The 24,135-nt window shown below is 38.9% G+C and overlaps 1 protein-coding gene and 1 long non-coding RNA gene across 2 annotated transcripts; one reads left to right on the forward strand and one right to left on the reverse strand.

The window, feature by feature from the left end:
• Nucleotides 1-1,452: 1,452 nt before the first annotated feature.
• LOC110684838 (serine/threonine-protein kinase STY8-like) lies at nucleotides 1,453-7,277 on the reverse strand. Its single transcript, XM_021861268.1, has 6 exons — nucleotides 6,500-7,277; nucleotides 3,142-3,263; nucleotides 2,714-2,922; nucleotides 2,466-2,640; nucleotides 2,119-2,253; nucleotides 1,453-1,782 (listed from the first exon to the last, which is right to left on the reverse strand). Exons 1-6 carry the CDS (start codon nucleotides 6,825-6,827, stop codon nucleotides 1,576-1,578), a joined length of 1,176 nt encoding a protein of 391 aa, XP_021716960.1. The 5' UTR covers nucleotides 6,828-7,277; the 3' UTR covers nucleotides 1,453-1,575.
• Nucleotides 7,278-7,883: 606 nt separating this feature from the next.
• Nucleotides 7,884-10,076, forward strand: LOC110684839. The gene is made up of 3 exons (XR_002503856.1): nucleotides 7,884-8,088; nucleotides 9,126-9,191; nucleotides 9,276-10,076. It is a non-coding gene; the product is annotated as an uncharacterized LOC110684839 (long non-coding RNA).
• Nucleotides 10,077-24,135: the final 14,059 nt, after the last annotated feature.

The following is a 24,135-nucleotide window of genomic DNA, read 5'->3' on the forward strand; positions in this document are numbered from 1 at the left end:
GGTTGCTCGTCAATTTTAGCATATTTTCAAAGTTTTTTTTAATGCTTTTTATCTCCTCTCATGTTAGAAGGGCAGGTAACACGATAGCCCACCTTGTAGCAAGATGGTATACTCGTGGTTGTTTGGAAGTTGTTTGTATGAGTCCATTCCCGCAAAGTCTTGTACCTTTAGCGGATTCTGATTTATAATGTTCTTGCCTAACGTTTTGCTTCAAAAAAAAAAGGTTTAAACTTGTTTTTGAAATGAACTAGATTATTTAGACCTTTCATAAATAACACGTTTGACCTTTAGACTATTCATATACTTACCTCCGTTTTTAAGTTGACATGTATTCCTTTTTAGGAAGTTTATTTTTAGTTGACACGTTTCTTTTTTGGGTAAGTTTAATACCTTGCATTTGTTAATGTACTCCACTTGTTTTATCATTTCCTCTCCTCTCCTTAATATATGTGTCTAAATTGAATGCGTCAACTAAATAGAAATGGAGAAAGTGCCAAGTTTTGACACATATTTTGAGAAAGTGATTGGAAAAGGTAAACAAACAATTTAAGCTACAAAGTATAAATTTAAACCGTAACTTAAGACTTTCTTCAGATCAGTGTTAAAATTGTTTTATTCAATTTGTTCGTTAATCTTGTCTTATATCTTTTTTAAATTGCGCGAGAAATGATTTAGTCTTTTGAACCTAGTCTTGGACTCTCGATGAGTGCATGTTAGTTGAGTGAATTTACAGGTAATGTCAATACCAAGATAGAAACGCATCAGGGTTTTTGCTTATTGATTTGGTTTATAGGGTCTTGATCACTATTTTTTTTTTAAAAGATTTTGTGTATTGTAATTGTTTTAAAGAGCTACATTTTTAGATATTTTACTCCATACTTTGTTATATTGTTTAAATGTTGCGGAAAGTCCTTAATTATAGCTTGTTACGAATTAAGACAAATCAGAATCTAGTTTAATATTCTTTGTTTCTCGAATGGACTACTACATTCCATGTCTGTAGAGTAAATAACCACAGTTTCCAGTGCTTGCCCATATACATGCAATATTAAATATATTTTCTTTAGATCTTGTTTGCGAAGTTATAAAAAAATTTCCAGAGCATAAATTTGGCAGCAGCATAAAATGCATCAAATGTAGTCTGACAATCTCTTTTAAAGCAAATATTTGGCAGCAGCATAAAATGCATCAAATGTAGTCTGACAATCTCCTTTAAAAAAAAAAAAAAAAAAAAAAAAACCTTTTTACATGTATATGTATTATTATTAATTTTTTCCCATAAAATTTTTACATGTATATGTATTGATTATAAAATGTGTAAATTATACAAGACCAGAACTGCAGAACAACATAAGCCTGTATATAGGTATAATCAATCTGTTTTATGAATGATATTTACTTCTCCCAAAAAATTTCCTACGAATGCTGAAAGAGACTAAAAGAAAGCACACATGTTCAATCAACAATCTAGCATCAATTTATGTACCATGGTTGTGGTTCTCACGACGAGTGAGAGGCCTCTGCACAAAGATTTAATATAACCAAAAACAAAGTTGTGGAACTGAGTAAAAAAAATTATGGACCACGAGCACGGCCAAAGCATAAACAACCAGGAGTTTCACCTTCTGGTATCATCCCTCCACCTTTGCTAGTGTCTACTGCTTCAAGCATCCTCACCACCTCATCCATCTCAGGACGTTTCTCGGGGATTGCATCCCAACATCTTTTCATTATGTTTGCTAAGGAGTTGGGGCAACATCGAGGAATTTGGGGTCGTAAATTCTGTCCGAAACAAATATATTAGTTTAAACTTGTTACAAAACACAATTTGCTAAATGCAGAACTGACAACACTAAAAAATTTTGAGATCAAATAATTGTTTGATACTTGTACATATTGCTCAAACTCTTATTGTGCAAATTATTATCATTCTTCAAAGGCTAAATACATGAAGCAATTGGCATAATGTTAGCAGTTTTAGAAGACTTAAAAGATTCACATTGGAAACACCATAATGAGGATTAAATTATGCAGCACTACGATGAATGTGGAAGATTGCTAAAGACTATAACTGAATGTAAGAATCAAATAAGTTAATGGTAAAATCTAGAAACTAACCCGTGCAACAACAGCTGATGAAACTTCACTAAAGCTAAGCTCTGCATATGGCATTGCACAGCAGTAAATCTCCCATATGCAAATGCCATAGCTGTAGACATCACACTTGTGATCATATGGTTGTCCATCAAGTACCTGTAAAATAAAATAAATAAGTAAATTAAAAAAAAAAAAGATACAAAGAGAGAGAGAGAGAAACATTCAGATTTTGATTCCAGTGGTTACATTACTTTTTTGTTCTATCAGTAAGCATGGAACAGGGAAGAGGGGATGTTATATCGTTCAATTGTTCATCTTCTATTATATTGATGCATTTTCTTTAATTAAGAGCATATGAATATAATTACCTCAGGCGCCATATAACCATAAGTACCAGTAGCTCCAGTCATGTCGCTTGGATTCTGAGCTTCCACACGAGCAACTCCAAAGTCAGCAATTTTTACTGTCCTTTCATAGTCTAGTAGCATATTTTCGGTTTTGACATCACGATGCACAATCTTCTTTGAATGCAGGTAGCTAAGCCTGCAAAAAGGATGCATAAATTTTCTGGCTTGATTTAAAAAGAAAGAGAGAGACTGAGACTTGTTGAACTCACCCTCTAGCAAGATCTAAAGCAAGCTGAATCACAACCTTAAAAGCAAGTTTTTTCCTCCTATTCCTTATCAAGAATTGCTTGAGAGTCCCCCCAGGAATATACTCAACAACAACACAGCATACTCTCGATGAAAGAGAGCGAGGAGCTTTTTGAGCAGAGTTCTTTTCAGGTAATTTGAGATTTGATGTTCCCATAGAAGCCCCAACAAACTGCAATCCCAAACAGGACAACAGTTGAGATTAGTCTCTAATTTGTTTACTTCCAAGCTAGAGTCACACCATACCAAACGAAGGAGGTGGGGGCACATATAAGTTGCAAACCAAATACAAAATATAGCCTGACAGTTCTCTGACTCACTTGACAATGTAACAAATCAATGTACCATATATAAAAATCAGCCAAAAGTGGAGCAAATTAAAAAAGATTACTTTGGTAACATTTGGATGATGAAGTTTTTGCCAAACAACAACTTCTTGCTGAAATGCTGCTCGTAATGAAGCAGAGTCTGCAGCAGTGGCCATACCATCCTCTCCCCAGTCCAAGAGCTTCACTATATTATAAACATTTAATTGCAGTAAGACATAATGAAAATCACAGTATCAACACATGTTCACGAAAGTACAGAAGGTTTTCCAATTTAAATCATATCTACTGAAAAAATCTGGTGCATAATTAGACTGTATTCTAGACAAATCAAAACCAATATGGGGACAAATAGAAGTGTGGTTTGTGGTTTGTCTTAATATCACCAAGGACTTCTAATATTTAATATGCTCCCCCCTCTACCCATTCTCCCTCTTAACCCCCAACCCTTTTCCTTCATCAAAATTTAAACCTTTAGGGAAAGAGGTGGCATGCAAATTATGCAGTGTACATTCTTGATGCTACCTATAAAAATAAATAGTAATGAAATAAAATAGAAGTTGGGCATTGATAAAATCCGTCAAATACTTGGAAAGCAAAGTCTCCATACATAATTTACATATTCATGATGCATTGATTAGATCCCCTATCTTTTAATGTTCCTTCCATCATTTCACAGAGTACCGCATATTCATTTTTATAAGATTATATGGTGACATACCAAGATCACATTACTTGAATTGGGGGTTAAGTTGCAATTGTTACAAGACCATATCATAAAATTAAACAAGGCAAATTCTTCTACAGCAGATATGTAAATGATAAGAAAACCCTAATCACTTCACTGCTAAAAGTCATTCATGAAAGCCACACTGCACATCCATCTTAAGCAATAACTTCTCAACAAACAGAACACATTTCTCAACTTTTCAGGGTTCGGTGACTCTGGTCATCTAAGTAGCAGACTTGATATTCTGTTAAATTGTTTAAGTAGCAGGCTAGTTGTTTATTCTTCATACTTCCTCCATCTTTTTTTTAGGTGCATCACTTTCTATATATATGGAAGTTTCAATTTAAATGCATCACTTTCCTTTTTTTGTTAAATAAATACTCACTATCTCTCTCATATCACATAAAACCTCTTTTTTCTCTCTCTATCTTTCTCATCTCCGAAAATTGCTTAGGAGACCGTGATTCTTAAAGTGACCCATCTAAAAAAAACGGAGGAAGGATATATTTTGGCATCAATGCCATCCATCACAATAGCATCAATGAATATTAGAATAAGACATGGCTATGACAGAGAAAACATTGTAAAACTAATGTATTAAAATAAGACATGGCTATGACAGAGAAAACATTGTAAAACTAAGTCATTCAGACTCTTTCTTTCACGTCAAGTGCCGGTGTTGAACCCACTTAAACTTCATTTTGGGCCAAAATCATGTAAAATTTTCACAAAAATAGCTTAGACACTAGGAGACAACCCCTCCAAGTAACATAGTTGTAAGAACTTTGTCAAAACCAAAAACACTTAGAATAACACAAGATACTTCAAATTGGTCATTTTCATGGAGATTATTAAGAACCAAAAAATCAAACGGGACAGCTTTAAAACAAAATGCACTGAAAAAGATGCTTAGTACTCCGTCGTTGAGAATACTCACAACATTTAAAATCACCAAGGATGTGTTCTTTTCACTTCAAATATATTAATTTGAACTTACCTCACTTATTGCAACTTATATGACCTCAAACTTATTAGAATTTAACTGAAGTACTAAAAATTTGTCGTAGTTGTGATGTGATTTAGGTTCTTATTGAAACTTATCAAAACTTATTAGAGCTAAACTAAACTTAGCTTTGTTCTACTCACTTTATTTTCACGTATTTCCGAGCTAAGAATTTGAGATAAACTAAGATGGGATAATAATTATTAAGTTCACACAAGTCAAAATTAAAGGCTAATAAGTGTAGATAAGATAAGGATTGATCAATTCATATAAGATAAAATATGGACTAATAGGTTCTAACAACTTAAATAAGGTCTAATAAGATAATATAAGGGCTATAAAATGAGAGCTTATATTTTGAAAAGGTTAAAACTTAAGCATAACCTAAATAGACAAACATGATTTCACTTTCATCCAGAAACCTTTTTCTTTTTGTAGCACATTAGTACCAAAAGATAAATTTCAATAATTTGCTTTAAAAATGGTTTCTTTAATAATATAAATATATCTCTCCTCAATAGAATAGAAATAGATACTCCGTAATATTAATGTAGTTAAGGCAAACAAAACAAATTTGTAAAATAAAAAAAATAAAAAAAAATCATAAACAAAAATTGTCCATCACACCATTTAAACACATCTTTGAAGTCTTAAATTATTCAGGCCCTTTGTTCTTAAACAATTTAATCAAGTAATTTTTAAAAATGAAACAAAACTAAGTAATATTTTATGTTAACTCTACTCACCGGTATATGTCAAAAAGAAATGTATAAATCAACTAGATAGGTCAGTGGGAGAGTCTGGATCAGACATTCTGCAAGAGGCAAAGTTACAGGATAAAAGCATTCATATTGACTCCTTGAATACTAGATTTACCTAATTCAATACAGAACCCAGAGAGAGACACGGAAAAAACTTACAAGCTAGTAAGAGTATTATTCAACTTGATCATATGTCCATATCATTCCAAAGCAATCAAACAGCCGATTTATGACAAAACTTTGAAGTGTCCTTGTCAGCTAAAATCAAAGAGCCTGGCGCTAGCAAAGACTCCATATAATATAATGGCAATTTAAGTGCCAAAGAAGTCTCACCTACTTAGTCTCAAAAATATGATACCAAATTCTTTTTTTACCAAACAAGGTGGTCTTAAAATATCATCCATCATCACTATTTCAGTTTCAAGCCTTTCCCTTTCTAATGTTTGCTTACAAACTACACTAAATTAAACTCTTGAAATTATATTTTATGGCTTTGGAGATAAAAGCATGTTAACAATCAGCATTCTTCAATATAAGGACCAAACAATTTGAAAAAGTTGTGAGGAAAATGAATTCAACATTTACATCAAATACATCACAACAAAGCTAAAGAGCATTGTTTAGCTTCCATTGTTTCCAAATCAACATCTCCATCTCCATCTCCCCATGATAGCATTAACTGCGCACTCTTGATCAATGCTTTTAGCAAAGTAATATAAGCTTCTATTCTATATAATGTCTAGAATTATTGAAACGGTATTCTGAAATACCATACCAATCGCAAATTCCATCACATATACATCACAAAATCAATTCAATCAAACAAGAAAGTCAAAAATGCAAGAGTCAAGAGACTTCAAATAAATAAAATCAGTTCACAGTATAATGTTATAGACTCAGATTGCAATTCAAAAGAAGCCTTATAATACCTGCAACATCTTGGTTATCATACGTTCCTCGATACACAGAACCATAAGTTCCATGAGCAACAAGATGTTTCAACTCTAGCTTCGATAAATCGATCTCCCACTCTTCCTTCGGCCTGTTTGTATCCAATCCCTTGCTCCAAACCTTATTCAGCTCTTTCTCCAGCTGTAAATCAAGGCTTTTTAGATCAATTTTATCAGCTCTATAAAACACCTCATTGCTACTAAGACTCCCTTTTCCCTTCAATTTCGACATCAAATCTCCATATTCATTGTCTGATTGTTTAGCTCTGATGAGATAATTCGATTCCTCGCTTGTTTTTGCATCCATGTTGGATTCAAAACTTGAACAACCAAATCCCAAAAACCCAAATATACAAAATAATTTTACAAACAAAAAATATAATCAAAAGATAACAAATACCCAACAATCTAACAATCCCAAAAACAAAAGTTATGTATCACCCTTAAAAAGAAGGGAACTATGTTGACCAACTTTGGAGCAAATTTCAAGAAAACCCCATGAAACTTGAACACAAAGCTTCAATCAAAAAGCAAGTCAGACTGGTACTAATCAGAATATCTTTACAACTTTGACTGATAATATAATCCCAAAAAAAATAATAAAGGGACCTACCTGCCTAATCACTATGAAATTGCTAATAAAAAATTGAAGTCTTTGAATTTGAATAAAAACCACTAACAGAAATCATGTCAATTTCATCATGAAAGTTGACCATATACTAATTATTAAAAATATATATATATATATACCCACAACCAAATAACAGGCAATACAAGGAAACAATCAACAAATTGAAAGGTACTTGTATGAATTGCATTTAAAAATGAAGTCAAATTTGCAATTACCACATAAAAATCGCATGGTTTGAGAATATAAAAGCAGCCGTCGAGGTTGAAAGTTGTTGGGGTCCATGATATGGTAAGCTTACGACTTCGAGAAAGAGAGGAAGAATTTGAGAAGGAACAAGACGATGTTGAAAGAGAATCGCATCTGCCAAAAAGAAGCCTCCTTCATTGTGGACTAGTTTTGTTGTGTCACTAATTCACTTATTTTACGTTTTTACCCATTTGTAGTTTTGTGCACTTCACTAGTTGCAATTTACAACCCCCCATGTCAAAATTTGACTATTACATTATTCACATACATCTGTCAAATAGAAAATTTTTTCTTCCACAAATAACTTGAATATGGATTAAACTAATGGGAAATTAATGATGCACCTAAGGTTTTGGCTTTTGGTAATGGTAAACCTGCTCTAATTATATTTATTAGTGGCACATCTGTACTTTGAACTAATTAACTATCATGATTAATCCGTTAAATAAACATTTAACTACCTTTAATATACACTAATCTGAATTAGTAGGATTTGATTAAATTGTCAACCCCCCCTCCCCCCACTCAATAACTCTCCCTCCAACTGCCCAAAACAAAGGCAAAATTTGATTTTTCACCTTCTTCATCCTCTCTAACGCTCTCCCCTATTCTTAACCATCTGCAAAACCCTAACTAATGCATGATTTCGACAAATTCCCGGCATATTAACGCTTCTTGATTGATAGAGAAGGTTAGTATTGCTTTGAACTTTCAATTTTGTGTAAATCGATTAATATTATTTTTAGCTTTGTTAATAGAGGTGTTGTTTAATTTGATCAAAGATGAGTTTCATGTTCAATTGTTGATAGATTAGGCCGCCCTTGAATTATGCACAATATGCGTCTGAATATATGTGATTGCTCAATTTGTGTGCGTTTTCATATGTAACTCAATATATATATGGGTGTGTTTGAGATTCCAAGGTCAAGTGTCAATGCTAGTTTAATCTAGGTTTATGTGTAGTTAATTATTTCTAGGTTTTTGATTTGTTGTTAAAATGCATTTTTGATTATGAAGAATGGGTGATGATACTAAAATCATTCGATTTCATCATTTGGCGAGGGAAGTTGATGTTGTCGTTAGTATTGAAACATGTTGTTTATTGGATGTTGTGATGGAGTTTGAAGATTTTGGTAGGGCTTTGGATCATCCTTTAGATTTTATATATCCAAACTTTAAGTATGCATATGAAGGTTTGCTGATAGTGATGTTATTTATATATGGTTTGGGGCAGTGAGTGAACCCACTATATATATTGAATGAATTTGTTAGTGAGTTTAGGCCATCCAAAGCAAATGAAAATGTCCAACCTTTGCTTACGAATGCACCACAAACAACCCAAAACACCCAACCACATCTACCCAAATTATCTCATCAAACTGCCTAAACATCTCACCAAACTGCCTAACCAAGCAACTGAACAAGTAGTTCTAGGTAGCCACTTCTAATGAGAATACTACTATAGGGAGTGAGAAGACAAAACTAAAACTAGAGGTGGAGGCTTATGATGAAATTGAGCCAGACATCACAAAGTCCATTCTTGTAATGGTGCAAAGTAACACCACAGATGTTCAGACTAGGGATGCTGAGCCTCAGACTCATATTGCAAAATCAAGTCTTTATGAGGAAGCTCTTTCAGAAAATAGTACTTCTCCAGATTTGAGTAAATGACATAAGTCTTCCTTTTCTGCCTCTTTATTGGTGTCTATTATGCTTTATTGTTTTTAGCGCTGACAACCTTTGACCGAGGAATTCAAAACAACCAGACTTCAACAGTGCAAGCATCAGATGAATGTGAGCATTCTAGCCTTGTATAGTTATCATGCTTATTTAGTCTTTATTTGACTAACGCTTTATTGTTGAACATATATGTCCCAGCATCTAAATCTCCAGAGATCAAACTTCTTGAAGAAGTCCTAGCTCTTTGCGAGAGATTAGTGTTGCAAGAAGCGCCAAGTGCACAGATTAAGCTATCTCTGGAACTTATGGTTCAAGTTCGTTTATTGGGAAATAATGATCCTGTTGTATGGGAGGACTTATTCGTTGCCTGCCAGACATGTGCTGTTGAACTAGCCAACAGAAGATCATCTCTTCCTCCTTTAATGATCTCTGATATATCCCAACAAGTGTCTAAAGTTTTCCAGCAATGAGATCTTTTAAAGAAGAAAGACCTGGGGTTAGATGTGGAGATGTACCACTTGCGATCCGAGATCGATGAGCTTATGGAAGAAGAGAAGAAACTTCAGGCCAAAACAAAAGCTCCTGGATCGAAGAAGAGAGAAGAAATAATTGAAGGGCCAGATATCTAAGAGTGCTTCAATGGTTCAAGAAACTTTGTCTCAGTTTGATCGTCACGGTATTCAAATGGCGTTGATGAACAAATGCAAGGTTCTTCTGGATGAGGTTAAACGCAAAGCAATGGCTTAAAAGTCCCTTCGTTTGTAAACAATATATTTCATTTATTATCAAAATCCTCTAATGATGGATGCTTTTGTTGTAAATTCTCATATTGTTCCCATATATTTGGGTTGTACTACTTTAAGAACTTTCCATTAAGTGCCCTTGGAAACATTTCCCCATCTAACTCTTGTAGTAAATAGGCATTCCCAGACATGACTTTGTGAACAATGGATGAACCATCCCATTTGAAAGAACATTTACAAAAGAATTTATGTTTTACCTTTTTGTTATAAGATTTTGCTACTTGTTTTTTCTAGGCTTCGATTTTAGCTAGCTCTTGGAGTCTTTCACCCTCAACATCCATAAATTCAATGAACATAGAGTGTTAATTGTCTTCCTAGCTTATACCCATCTATTTAGCTATCCTGGTAGACTTAGTGCTTAACTCTGCTGGTACAACATGTTTATGCCCATACACTAGTTAGTAAGGAGTAGTTCCTATTGCATTTCTCTTTGACGTTCTATATGCCCAAGTAGCATAGTGCAGGAGAATATGCCAATTTTTGGAATTTTCATCCACCATTTTAGCAATCCCTTTAGAAATTACTTTATTAGTGGCTAAGGCTTGTCAATTTGCCTGAGCAAAATAAGGGGTTGAATGAATCTTTTGAATCTCGAATTCCTTGAGATAGGAATTGAACTCATGTCCTGTAAACAAGGTTGCCTGATCCACGGTTTCGGATTCTGGAATCCCGTATCTTGTATAGATTTTCTCTTCTAAGAACAAGATTACCGCCCTTGCATTTAAGCTTTGAAAAGCTTGGACCTCAATCCACTTTGTAAAGTAGTTTGTAGATATCAGGATATACTCATGGTGAGCCGATGAGGGAGGTTTGATAGGCCCAATTGCATCCATTGTCCAACCTCTAAAAGGCCAGGGGTTGACAATGGGGTGCAATTTTATTGTTAGAGCCCTACTTATAGGTCTAAAGCGTTGACATTGTTTACAACCTTTTGCATACGACATACAATCTTGTCTAACTGAAGGCCAATAAAATCCCATGTAATGGATTAACCATCTCATCTTAGTCCCTGCTTGGTATGACTGATGAGTGACATTTATGTCACTCCTAGGGTAGTCTTTTCTAGTAGTTTCAGCTGTAATTTGGTTCATTCTAGTGTGCTTTTGTTATGTTTTTCCTAATTTGAGTAGTCTACCTATGTGTTGCGTAATGTGTTTCTATATGGTTTAGGTAGTCTTTACTCCCCTTCCCCTTCGTTGTATTACGCTTTGCCTTCCTATTTTGTAATTGCAGATTATTGCCGGTGATTCGGATTGGGAAGGAACTAGAGCAAGGATTGAAAACATTGCACCAGCGTTTTGGCGCGGCGCGCAACCCTAGGTGCGGGTGCGCCATTGGGCGCGGGCGCGCGATCTTAGGTGCGGGCCCGTGCTGAGCTGGCCCAATCCCGTTATACCCATATTTGGAGCGGGCGCGCTACTTTTAGGCGCGGGCGCGCCTTTCTGTGACAATCCAAAATCTGAAATTAGATTAAAACAGCAAACAGGAGAGAGAAAGGTAGCAATTTTTATTTTAGAAATTCAGCATACTTTAGAAGAGAAAAAAAAGGCTTGTAATAGAAGTTTTTATGGTAAAAACTCTTAGATCTAGTTTTTAGCCAAGGGGTATTGAAAATCCTCAATAGATCTTAGTGTAATTTTCTATTTCCCAAAAACCTTAGTTATTTTTGGGTATTTTTGAAGAAGCTTTTTGGAACTTGAATGGGTTTTGTCCTCCCACTTAGTATACAATGAATTTATTGGTATTCTTCTACTAATTCTCTTGTTTTTATGCTTAAAGTTCCTATCTTTGTTGGTTTAGTTGATAAAGTTATCATCTTTCTCATTAATTCCTTAGTTACTATGTTGATTAGTATAATTGTAGTTAGGGCTATGGATTGTGAGTAGTTCTCTTGTTGCTAGGGGTTTGGTGAAGGCATGCTTTAAGTTTGATATATGTTAGGCTAGGTTAATTTGGAATATTTGCGATTAAACCTTCCTTGTGCTCATACTTATTGGCTACTCCATGTTTATGGCCATATGCATGTTGTGGTTGAGTGACTTGAACTAAATCATGACGATAGTGTGATTTAGGAATAGTCATTAGGTGATTGATTATTGCATGACCTTAGTTTGTATGCCTTATGACGATAGTGTAAGTGTATGCTAGCTAGGATAGCTCTTAATCCCGATAGGTGATTAGAGAGTATTCTTGATATTGCCTTGTATGAGTTGCTTGGGTTACATGTAAACCTATTTTCCGATGCCTAACTTCGTTGAATTCATAGCATGTTTGATCCTTCCCCCTAGTGCTTGTTTTAATTGTTATTCTATCCCCTTTAGTCATTACTTTACCCACCATACTTCTTGATCGAAGTAGATTAACATTAGGAGATAAATAGCGGTGCTTAATCGTTTCCCTGTATTCGACCCTTCACTTGCCTCTATACTCGTTTAGTTGCATGTTTAGGACTACAAATATCATTGATAGAGGTATCTTAGTAACGACCTAAAATACTGCCTGTCAATGACCCGCAAATTCCATGATGAACTTCAGTTAAAATGGTTAACACTTTCTTTGTTCTAACACACCTTAGTTTAATGCTTTTAGGATCTTTCCTATACAGCTTACTCCCCATAAGAAAGTATTTGGTAGCTGCTAGCTGTAGACATCTAAAAAGGTCTCCCCAAAACCAAACCCGATGATGAACAACCTTTCACCGCCATTATTGGTCGGGTTGAGTATTTAATCTCGGGAGTGCTTAAATCCATAATTAATCCAACACAGTTTACAAATCAGTCCACATTCCTGTCCAAGTATCTAGTCAAGCATAGTACAATCCTCATTTTAGCCCAAACCATTTTTAATCCATTTCGTTTATTTATTAATTGAGCCTGATTAATAAATGTTAAAACCCTAAACCTGAAATGAGTCCAGAATAACTGAAACGACGCTTAATTATCCCGTACTTTACATGAAATATAAGATAAAAACGAATTTTAAATAGATTTTCAGAATTATAAACTGTTATGCCACGACAGATATACCATGCCACGGGAGCCTATACCGTACCACGACAGAAATGCCGTGGCACGACAATTTATTCTTCTGCGGCGCCTCATTTCTAGGGTTTTGGACTTCACCCCTCTCATTTCTTCTATAAATACAGGGCTGATTTCACAGTTTCGAGGCACTAAATATTTCTCTCTTTCTCTCTTATGATCTAGCCTAAATACTTGCCTTCCCTATTCTCACAATTCATCCCCTATGCACTCCCTGGATTCCATACTTTACCCAAAGTTCTATACTTAAACCAAGGCGTGAAAGGTAGAACTTTTTGAGGGTTTGGCCCCAAATCAACTTTACTTTCATTTGAATTAATTCCATTTTATTATTTATTTTCCTTAAAGTTACTAAAGTGTTTATTGTTTTATAGTTGCAAGCAAACACAATCAAAATAAGGAATCATGTTCCTTTTGTTCCCATTATATTTCTTATGGTTTTAGTCATATTTGTCATATATATTATTCGTTGTTATATATATTAGTCGTTGTTATATTTCTAATGGATTTGACATATACGATTAGGGACAAAGCAAAGTAGATTAGAGTCACCATCATTTGGCTCTTCTCAAAATATTTTCCACACCCTTAGACTTTACAGCCTAACCTTAGTGTCACTTTCACACACAATACAAATACATAGCTAGATAATCCTTCCTTTAGGAACCCTTTGTCATGAAATCTTGATACAACCCTGAAGCATGCCTTATCATCTTAGATCACTTATTATCATAATCATCATTGCATCACAAAGTATGAAGTACTTAGCCTCCGTTCCTAAGTTACCCAAATACATTCATCATCGAGTCATCCACTGACGTAGTATAGGATACTACAATCCTTGCACCATGAGATACAATGATTAACACATACGCTTGATTAAGCTCACTTAACATGCATCGTCACTTGATTCATATTCTTTTCATCTCTTTTCCTTTTGAGGAAGTTCAAATACTTCATTTTCACCAACACTCTACCTTAATTTATTTTCACGTCCTTTCTTTTCAGGAGAAAGTCGGCACCCTCCATAAAAATGATGGAAATTTTTTGCTTTTCTGCATTTTCGAGTTGCACGAGCACAATCACAACACAATCACCACTTCGAGTTGAGTATACACATTGAGTCATATCACATTGAGTGAAGTCTGCACACACGTGTCAAAACACATTGAGTAGAGTTGATTTAAACACATTGAGTCTTACACAATGAGTAAAGAACACCAAGCCTTGATCAACCTCAAGAAAATTATAAACATGAGCAAAATCCTATAGTCCAAAATATAGATGCATGTACACTAAGTCCCTGACGGACGAGTAACCTTTACAAGAGATTTAAGGCGATTTGATTGAGCAAAAAGGCACAAGCAACAGCAGCGAAGCCGAATGACCAGTGAAAGTTCAAAAGCTTTAATCCGATTTAGCGCGTCATGACAGAATTGTCGTGGTGCAATAAACACTGCCGTATCGCGTTAGGCCTGACATCGCGTGATAGAACTTGACATGATACGAATTCTTGCAGATCAATTTGCTAGATGATAATTATCTACTCAAGCCTTGTGATGAGCAATCGATTCTTTCCAAAGCAGATGATTATGCATTTGAGCCTCTTGATGAGCATTTGAGACTTTTGAGCATCATGATGAACGATAAATGATTTGATTTGATTAGTAGTCAGCCCGATTACAACTTGATTGATGATCAGCCTGATGACGATAACATTTTGATTACACATTGAGTAAACACCTTTGAAATCACACTTGTGATTAGTAATCAGTCCGATTACAATTTTAATTGATGATCGGCCTGATGACAATCATCTTATTAATTGATTGAGAGCACCTAAGCATTGGCTAATCACATTTAAGAGTGCCTAAGCATTGGCTAATCACATTTGAGAATGCTTAAGCATATTTCAATACACCTAAGCATTGGTTGAGCACATTTCAATACACCTAAGCATTGGTGGAGCACATTTCAATACACCTAAGCATTGGTCGAGCACATTTCAATACACCTAAGCATTAGCTGAGCACATTTCAAGACACCTAAGCATTGGTTGAGTCTGCCTAAGCATTAGTGGAATATATTGATTGAGTCGTGATTGAGCATAATCACAAAGAATTCCTAACATGGAAGATTTCTACAAAAATCAATTTGAAGCTCGGTAGGACCTCGAGAGATGAGATTTTTATGGTAGATTTTCCAAAGATGGAGGAGATACCACTTCCAGGAGTGAAGGCGAGAAGATTTCAAGATGGCTAAGCATTGCGATCATCGACAACATTCCCTAAGATGTGGAGGTTGTCTTTCTTTGACTTGAAGATGGCGAAGCACTGCGATCTTCGACAATATTCCCTAAGATGTGGAGGTTGTCACTTTGATTTGTAGATGGTTAAGCACTATGAACTTCGACGACAGCATTCCTAGAGATGTGGAGGTTGTCCCCCTTTGATTTGAAGATGGCTAAGCACTGCGATCTTCAACAGCATTCCCTAATTAAGATTGTGGAGGTTGATGAATGGAGATGAGGTGGTCTTCGAAAACATTCCCTAAGATTGAGAAGGTTGTCACCTGATTTGAGAAGACGACACGAGATGTGGCAGTTTTCAACAGCGCTCCCTAAGATTGAGGAGGTTGTCACTTAATTTGAGAAGATGGCACGAGATGTGGCGATCTTCACCAGCTTTCCCTAAGATTGTGGAGGTTGTCAAACAAAACAAGTTTGATCCGACGAGATGTCACCAGGACACTTGTACACAATGGTGCAATACGCGTTTCTTAACTCCTTTATTTATAGAATTAACGCTTTCTGTAGGTATCGGCGTTAAAAAGAGTGATTTAGGATCGCAAAACATTCTGAATCATTCTCCGTCCATATCGACTTACTTTGACTTTTGTTTTTGAAACTTACGTTCTCCGAACTCAGTCAAAGTGGGGGCTTCTGTAGATACCTGATTGTGTTTCCCCAAAAACCAAAGACAATGATGAGTACCTTTTACGTCTTTGATTATCGAGTTAGGTGAAGGGTTGAAGAGTCATGTGAATTTCCTTTAGCCTTAATCATTTATATCCTTTCTTTAAATTTTTGAAATAATAACCATTCATTTCGTGCCTATAAACCCAAAATCAACCATTTCGTGTCTTTGAAAATCGTTCATTTTGTGTCCACTTTACAAAAACATCCAAACTAGTCGATTTTGGTCCATAATACTAATCCCGGTCAAAACTAAATTTCGTGCCTCATAATTTTTATCAAAATATTAGATGATTGGATAGCCCTAGAAATTATCTTTCCAATGATATATCATAATCCCAATCCAAGCTATAACGAAAAAGATATGAATGAAATACCAACCTTTGTCCAAAATTGACATTGTTCCACTATTTTGGTCATATTTTTTATTCTACCTAAGATATAAATAGGATTCTAATTGTGTTGGAAATTAGAATTCCAAATCTTTCGAACGATATATTATTTATCTTATTCCGGTTTATGGATCAAAAGTTATGATAAAAACAAAAACCGTAAAAACTGATGTCTATCGCTCCGCGATAGTCCCATTGTGCCGCGATGGACATGTCGTGCAGCGACAAAGCTGTCGCACCCAGATGGAAAATGTTTTACTTTGATTTGATTTTGGACTCTTTTATGATCTTTCGACTCTCTTTTTCTCCTCATAAATAGAGGAAGTTTCACCCCGTTTTCAATCATCAACAAGCTTGATCACCAACAATCATCATCAAATCCCTTCTCTAATACTTTCTCTCTCTCTCTTGATTCTTTTCTTATCCTTACCCTAAACATGTCCTAACACATCCTTGATACTTTTTGATTAGGGGATTTTTCCCCACCAATCACCATCTGACAAGTGGACCAATCAGGTTCCGCCATGTGTCCGTCACATGGGCCAATAGGAACCTTCCACGTGTCAAGCAATGATCCGTCCACTATGGACCAATTACGACACGACACGTGTCCTTCCCATGACACCTGGGATAACCGGTCACCTAGGCCCAACTTTCGAGGGAAGCCCAATCAGCCCAAGGTTAACCTAAACCTAGATTGGCACGTTTCCCGAGGTTATAAATACCTCCCTTAATCCTCATTAAGGGGGATTACGCAAAAAAAACGCAGATTACACACATTAAACTCTCTCACCTAGAGAGACCCAATCACTTTAATTTCCGCACTAATTACTCCTTAATCAAGTACTAACTTGACCGTCGGAGGCGGATCTCCAATCATCCGGGGCATCCGTTTGTTTTGCAGGTACAGGCGCCCGGTTCCAGTCTCGGAATTGTAACTCTCCCGCAGGACATCAGAAAACCCTGAAACATCTTGGCGCCGTCTGTGGGGAGAGTACTTCTGAGATGGCATCCACGTTTGTACCGGCTCCTGAAGAGAGGCGTCCCCTAAACGACCCTCAAGTTCAGTCGGACCACGATACTGAGAATGAATTTGAAGTTGAAGCTCACACAGCTTCAGACGGGACCCTAAGGGCCCGACGTACCCGTCATACCAAAAGGAGGGAACGGGAACATCTTCAAACTGGAAGCGAGCCAGCAGGCGCACCGATTGTTCGGCAGCAGCCGACTGATGGGTCTGCTCCCATCACAAGGAACGAACTCATGACCTTCATGAGGGACTTCAAGGGAGAAATTCAAGAGTTGATCAACAAGAAGCCGCCTGCTCTGGACAAGGAGCAGTCGGCTAAGAAACCCTCCACTTCACGAAAGAGGAAGCCAGTTCAAGGGCGAGAGGCGACCCCTCATCCTAAATCTAGGAAGTGGGAGCCACCTGCCCTTGATTTCTCAAAATACCATTTTCCTACTCCAGGAAATAGGAAACTTGTTCGTCATATTCAGGCGGACGAGTCGAGAAAAACATACACAGACGCTCGACTACTGCTAGAGCAGTAGAAGAGTGACCGATTGTCAGAGTCGGCCTCTACTTCAAACTTCCAAGACAGTCTGCGAAATACCTCGATGAGGCATACTTAGTCGTATCATGAGAGTCAGTCAGGCGGCACCTCCCGTCAGTCCGGCTATCATAGTGACCAGGCGGTACCAAACTTACCGTTTGTACCGCAACAATAGTATTTTTTACAGCCACCTCCGTTTGGTGGACAAGCAGCAAAAAACGTCCAACCTATGGACTGGCATCTACGGTTGCTTAGACTTGGCGAACAGCCGTCGGCCTTCTCCAAGGAAATTACTGAAGCCGCTCAGCCGGCCAAAGTGAAAAATGTATTAGTAGGCGCCTATGACGGCACTACTAACCCAGAAGACCATCTGATGGCATTTACCAACCTGATGTACCTTCAAGGGTTGGATGATCCCACTTGGTGTAAATGTTTCCCAACGACTCTCAAAGGAATCGCACAACAATGGTTCGGCAACCTGCCGACTGGTTGTGTAAATAACTTCAAGACGCTTGCTTACTTATTCACCTCCAACAAAGCCATGAACATCCCTGCGAAGAAGACGACCCTTGATTTAGAAACAATTCAGCAGGGCGAGAAGGAGGGGCTTCGTTCTTACATCAGGCGGTTTAACCTGATGAGAATACAGATTCAAGGGTTACCGGATGAAGTAGCCTATACTGACTTTTTCAGAGGTCTCAAAGACGGGTCGACCTTCAAATTTGATTTGGTCCGAAAGAGGGTGGCGACTCTTCAAGAGGCCTTGATTGAAGCGGAAGCTTATACAGGCGACTGATCTTTGTAGTACGGTAAAACAGTCAGACGGGAGAAGGTCCGAAAAAAGAGAAGGACGACAGAAACAGTCGTCAAACAAAGACGAGAAAAGAAAAGAGGTCTGGGCGGCTGATTCCTCTAAACAGCCGGCCCAGAAAAAGAAAAAAGAATTCAAATCATACTCCCCAAAGTATGCGTTTAACAAGGATAGCCAATTTATCCTAAAGGAAATCAAGGGACGGATCTCAATTGAGAAGCCGGTCCCCATGAAGGGTTCTGCAAACAACCGGAACCAAGAAAAATTCTGTGATTATCATGAAGATGTTGGTCATCACACCAATGAATGCATCAGTCTCATGTGGTATCTGGACCGCCTGGCTGAGCAAGGTGATCTTGACACTTATGTCAAGAAATCTACGGGGAACACTTCCTCGAAAAAGCAGTCGGCCAAAAAGAATCAGCAGGCCGACAGTTCCGATACAAATGATGCAGTCGTCTACACCATTGCAGGCGGCTTCTCAGGAGGCGGCCCCACTATTAGGGGCAACAAAGAGAATATCAGACGGTTAGATGTAAATTCCGTTCACCAAGAACGGCCCTCCAAATATTCATTTCCTGAGATTGTCATCACTGAAGAAGATCTAGGAGGGGTAAGAGGGCCGCATGACGACCCTATCGTTATTGAATGTAAAGTGGCCAACCAGAGAGTTGGCCGAATCCTCATAGATACCGGAAGCTCCTCAGATCTCATCAGTAGCAAATGTCTGTCGAAACTAAAATATCAGACTGATTGCATACATCCGGCATCCCACCCTTTAGTAGGGTTTGGAGGAGGAGTCGTCCATCCAGTGGGACGAGTGGATTTACCCATCCGCCTGGGTGAAAAAGGGGAAGGACGACACATGGTAGTCCGGTTCCTGGTAGTAGAAGAACTCTCGGCCTACAACATGATTATGGGACGACCAACCCTGAATAATTCCAAGGCTGTTATAATCCCATCTCTTATGTTGCTCAAGTTTGAGAGGGATAATGGAACAGTCGGGTCCCTAAGGGGAGACCAGAGGATGGCCCGAGAGTGCTATCTCTCGGATGTCAAGCCCACTGTTATGGCCACTATGTCGAGCGGTGGAAAAATAGACCTTGACAATGTCAAGGAGAGTGCTCCTGTTCAAGAAGCAGGCACCAAGAAGAGAAAGGCATCCTACACAGGGGCCGCAAGAAAAGACAGAAAATAGCAATCATTAGCAGAGGAGCGGTCGGATGAATTCCGCCCTCAGCCAGCTGGTGAGCATACGGACCTGATGTTAGATGACTCGCGTCCTGACAGAACAATAAAGGTTGGGACGACTGCTCTAAGGGACCTGGGTGACGATTTTCACAAACTATTGAAAGAATACAAGGACATCTTTGCATTCGAAGTCCATGAAATGCTAGGCATTAGTCCTGATCTGGCGGTACATAAACTGGTCGTGGATCCGAAAAAGAATCCGGTCTGGCAGAAGAAGCGGAACCATGGCGAAGAAAGAAGTCAGGCGGCAGCCGCCGAAGTTAAAAAATTACTTGATGCAGGGTTTATTCGGCAATGTTACTTCCCAGACTGGGTTGCAAATGTGGTGCTTGTTAAAAAGCCGAATGACACCTGGCGAATGTGTGTAGACTACACCTGGCGAATGTGTGTAGACTACACAGACTAAAATTGATAACCTGGTCGACTCAACAGCCGGCCATGCTTTGATGAGCTTTATGGACGCCTACTCTGGTTTCCATCAAGTTCCTTTATGGAAGAAAGATCAGGAGAAGACGGCCTTCGTCACTTATCAGGGGTTATACTGTTACACGGTCATGTCGTTTGGTCTTAAGAATGCCCCGGCCACTTTCCAGCGAATGATAAACACTGTGTTCTTTGATCAGATTGGGAGAAATGTCGAGGCATATATTGATGATATGATTGTCAAGTCTAAACTTCAGAAAGATCATCTGTCGGACCTCCGAGAAAATTTCGCCACACTCAGGCGGCACCATGTCATGCTCAATCCCAAGAAATGTGTGTTTGGAGTTGAGTCTGGGAAATTCTCGGATTCCTTATCAATCAGAGAGGAATAGAGGCGAACCTTGAGAAGGTGCAGGCGGTCATCGACATGCAGTCGCCTCGTACCATCCGAGAGGCTCAGAAGTTAACAGGTTGTCTGGCGGCCTTGGGAAGATTTCTAAGCCGATCAGGCGACAAATGCCTATACTTATTCCAGGCAATTAAGAAAAAGGCAAGGTTTGAATGGGGGCCGGATGCCGAGGCGGCCTTCCAGAAATTGAAAGTTCACTTGCATTCCTTGCCGAGGCTGGTCAGCCCTTTGACCAAAGAAGTACTCTACATGTACCTAGCCGTCTCTGATCATGCGTTAAGCGCTGTTCTCCTTGCTGAAAGAGACGGCTGTCAGCTCCCGGTCTACTTTGTCAGTCATGTACTGAAAAATGCCGAGTTGAGGTATCCCTTAGTGGAGAAATTTAGTCTTGCACTCTTCATGGCTGTTAAAAAATTGAAGCCCTACTTTTTGGCACATGCAGTCGTCTTGTATACAGACCAACCTATCAAGCGGCCACTGACCATCATGGAGTCGTCAAGCCGAATGATCAAATGGGCCATAGAAATACAGAGCCTCGAAGTTACTTTCGAGCCTAAGCAGTGAAGGGGCAAGCCTTTGCTGAATTTATTGTTGTGATGACTCGTCCTCCTGACTCTCAAGTTACAGACCAAGTCTGGAAGGTATATGTGGACGAAAGCTCTACTTCAAATGGTTGTGGAGCAGGCGTCGTATGTCAGTCGCCAGAGGGCGACAGGTACGAGTATGCTCTACGCTTCAGTTTTCAGGCCTCAAACAATGAGGCAGAATATGAAGCTTTACTAGCCGGAATCCGCATGTGCAAGGCGGCAGAGGCAAGAAAAATAGACGCCTGTTCCGATTCACAATTGATAGTGAGTCAATACAATGACGAATACGAAGCAACCCATCTGGCCATGATCAAGTATTTACAGGCGGTCCGACAAGCAGTCGGCTCCCTTGAGAATTTCCATCTGACCCAAGTGCCGAGATCAGAAAACAATCAGGCAGATGCACTGTCAAAATTAGCATCATCCGCCTCCTGCGATACTCCTCGAACTGTTTTTTGGGAAGTAATGGAGAAGAGAAGCATCGAGGAAGACCTTATTGGAATCCTAGACAGAAGCTCAACCTGGATGGATCCAATCAGGGCATATCTGACAAACGGTACCCTGCCGGATGATCATCAACAGGCGGCAGCACTGAAAAAACGAGCAACCAGTTTTGAAATAATAAAGGGAGAACTTCACAAAAGGGGGTACCTTCAACCCTTCTTAAAGTGTGTTACTCCAGAAAAGGGACGAGAGATACTAGACGATCTTCACTCTGGTTACTGTGCTTCCCATATAGGCGGTAGGACGCTTGCTCAACGGGCAAGGCCGCAGGGCTACTTTTTGCCTACTTTAGAAGCAGATGCAATGGAGATGGTGAAAAAATGTGACAAGTGCCAAAGGTTTGGCAAGTTAATTCACCGTCCGGCTACTGACCTCACTACCATTCATAGCCCACTACCGTTTGCTAAGTGGGGCATGGATATTCTGGGTCCATATACGCCTGCTACAGGCGGAAGGAGGTACATACTTGTTGCCGTTGACTACTTCACTAAATGGGTAGAGGCGGAGGCTGTAAAGGGAATCAAGACGAAGGATGTAATTTCATTCATTTGGAAAAATGTCATCACTCGGTTCGGGGTTCCCATGTCTATGGTTTTTGATAATGGTCCCCAATTTGAGACGCCTGTTCTCAAAAGCTGGTTGGGTGACCAAGGAATTGCACACTACTTTGCATCTGTCGGCCGTCCACAAGCAAACGGCCAGGTAGAAGCCTTTAATAAAATCATCTCAGACGGTCTCAAGAAAAAGGTTGAACGAGCAGGCGACCTATGGGCGGATGAATTACCACATGTTCTCTGGGCCATTAGGACGACTGAAAAAGGGGCGACTGGAGAAACTCCATTCCTCCTAACTTATGGTGCGGAAGCTGTTCTTCCAATAGAACACTACGAGCCGACTCTTCGAGTAATGCTATATGACGAAGAGGCAAACTGGGAAGCCATGCGCCTGGCATTAGACTCACTTCCTGAAAGGAGGGGCAATTCTGTCTTGCGCCATGAAATTTACCGCCTGAGAATGACTAGATCATACGACAAAAAAGTACACAGGCGTCCACTCAAAGTGGGGGACTTTGTACTTAGAAAAATGGAAGCAGTTGGAAGGGCTAATGAGTCTGGCAAACTAACTCCCAACTGGGAAGGACCCTAACGAATCTGTGAAGAGGTCAGGGACGGTACCTACCGTCTGGGAACACCAGACGGACAACCGTTGCCTCGAACTTGGAATGTAGATAATCTTAAGAAATATTTCTTTTGAATGATGTAAATAGTCAAGGGCTACCTAATAAAAGTTTGCATACTTAATATTCAATTTTGTACTAAGAGGGGCACGCCTACTAACAAACGGTCGGCTACTCTCCATACTCAGTTTTTATTCTTACTTAAGAGGGGCATGCCGTTTGTACCTTTACAGTCGGCTACTCTCCATTGAATATTTTACTCTATCACCATAGGGGCATGCCGTCTGGATATATAGTCGGCTACTCTCCATAGAAGAGGGCCGACTGGTTCCAAAGCACACAGCCACCCCCCTTATACTTAGCTAAAAATAATCAAGGCCTAGCCGACCCTGTGCCTAAACAGGCGGCTACCCTCCTTTTACTTAGCACCTACGTTCACTAAGAACTAACCAAGGCCACAGGCCGAATGATTAGACCAGGCGCCAAGCCAACTGATCCAATCTTCAAAACTAATACGACCTGTCCCAACATCATAGCAGGCGTCCGGCGGCATCCCGTCCGGATGAAATTCGTCGCAGAGAGCAGCTCCCTTTTGGGTGGAACATTGCTCTATAAACTAATTACACGGCACCTATACGACTGACCCCAAGGGAAACCACGTAGCCGTTTTTGAGACAAGGATAACTCTATCACTAACCAAACCAGTGGTAGCAGTTGGCATCTGAGTCAGATGACCGCCTGTATTACTTGGGATATATGCAGGGGGTACCTCTTGAGTTAATAGCCAACAAACATTGGCGAATCAAAAGGTTCAGCCGGCCTCCGCCGCCTGGTACCTTTACTACTCAAGCAGGAGTGACGGCGACTGTGTAACACCAAAGTTAACTCATAGTCACTCTCAAACTTAGTATGGAGCCTAAAAGGTATGAGTCATCCGCCTGTTTTTAGCAAACAGGGGCTCTCAACCACTACTCCTGCTAAGTTAACAACCTATGAGTTTAAAGCCAACAAACATTGGCGAATAAAGGGGGACAACCGGTACCCACCGCTTGATACCTCTACTACTCAGTTACTTGGAGACTAGGTAACAATCATGTTTACTTGGTCACTTCCTAAAAATTTTAGTTTGA

This window comes from Chenopodium quinoa, unplaced genomic scaffold, assembly GCF_001683475.1.
Source record: "Chenopodium quinoa cultivar QQ74 unplaced genomic scaffold, ASM168347v1, whole genome shotgun sequence".
Lineage (NCBI taxonomy): Eukaryota > Viridiplantae > Streptophyta > Magnoliopsida > Caryophyllales > Amaranthaceae > Chenopodium > Chenopodium quinoa.

Bases quoted from the DNA above. Each gene is read 5' to 3' on its own strand.
- LOC110684838 (XM_021861268.1), bottom strand. From the start codon at position 6,827: ATGGATGCAAAAACAAGCGAGGAATCGAATTATCTCATCAGAGCTAAA. The intron at 2,254-2,465 runs GTAATTATATTC...TTTATTTTACAG, and splicing joins ATGGTTATATGGCGCCTGAG to GTACTTGATGGACAACCATA. The intron at 1,783-2,118 runs GTTAGTTTCTAG...TGTTTCGGACAG, and splicing joins CATCAGCTGTTGTTGCACGG to AATTTACGACCCCAAATTCC.